Raw genomic sequence first — 678 nt, 5'->3', positions numbered from 1 at the left:
CCCGAGCCTTTCAGAAACCTACACTGAGCTCTGTCATACACACTGTGGGTTATAACCTGGCCTTGGAAAGACAAGGTCTGTTTTTTTGTTGTTTTTTTTTTTTTTTGGAGGGGAGGTCACTTGATTAGGATTTGAGGAAATAAGAGTGTATTTGTGTGGCTGGGGAGCCTCTGCCACAAAAGACAGTTTAATTCCAAGGGATGGGACTGTTCACTCACAGCAGCCCCTCATGGACCCTCTGGACTGCAGCTGGGCTGTGTTAAGAGACAAAAAGTTTTCCTTCTGTCTCCAGTGACCTCCTAGGGCTGTCCCTGAATCATGATTTTCTGTTCTTTTGTTGCCCTGTGCCCATCCCTTTAACATATTCTACCTCTGCACCTCATGCTGACTCTTGAAGCTCTGTATAAAACCCAATCAGTCATCAATTTCACGACTGTGTGACGATTCTCCAGCCCATTCCTCCCTTGTACCGTGATGGCGGGGGGTCGGTCGGTGTGCCTCGGCTCTGTGCTGGGCGTGTTGTCGGGGTGCCCTGCCGTGATCGGAGCAGGATGAGAACCCTTCTGTCACTGCCTTGCTGCTGTTTGTCTGCATGCAGTATTAACTCCGGAACATGTGTTCTCTCCTCTCTGCCTTCCCTGGGCTGGGGCTGAAGCTCAGAGCAGACGGGAGATTTCC

The 678-nt window shown here is 50.4% G+C and overlaps 1 protein-coding gene across 1 annotated transcript in view; it reads left to right on the top strand.

Annotated features, from left to right (window-relative positions):
* CEP131 (centrosomal protein 131kDa) overlaps positions 1 to 678 on the top strand; it is a gene marked incomplete at its 3' end in the record, with an annotated part of 12,104 nt that overhangs the window by 1,545 nt on the left and 9,881 nt on the right. The window contains 2 exon segments of the mRNA XM_010075996.1: positions 656 to 676; position 678. The exon segment at position 678 is cut by the window's right edge and continues 87 nt beyond it. Of these exon segments, the coding sequence (XP_010074298.1) occupies positions 656 to 676; position 678 (22 nt within the window).

Source organism: Pterocles gutturalis, unplaced genomic scaffold, assembly GCF_000699245.1.
Source record: "Pterocles gutturalis isolate BGI_N339 unplaced genomic scaffold, ASM69924v1 scaffold7928, whole genome shotgun sequence".
Lineage (NCBI taxonomy): Eukaryota > Metazoa > Chordata > Aves > Pterocliformes > Pteroclidae > Pterocles > Pterocles gutturalis.
Note: the sequence above shows the minus strand (reverse complement) of the source record. Positions and strands in the feature narration are given on the sequence as shown.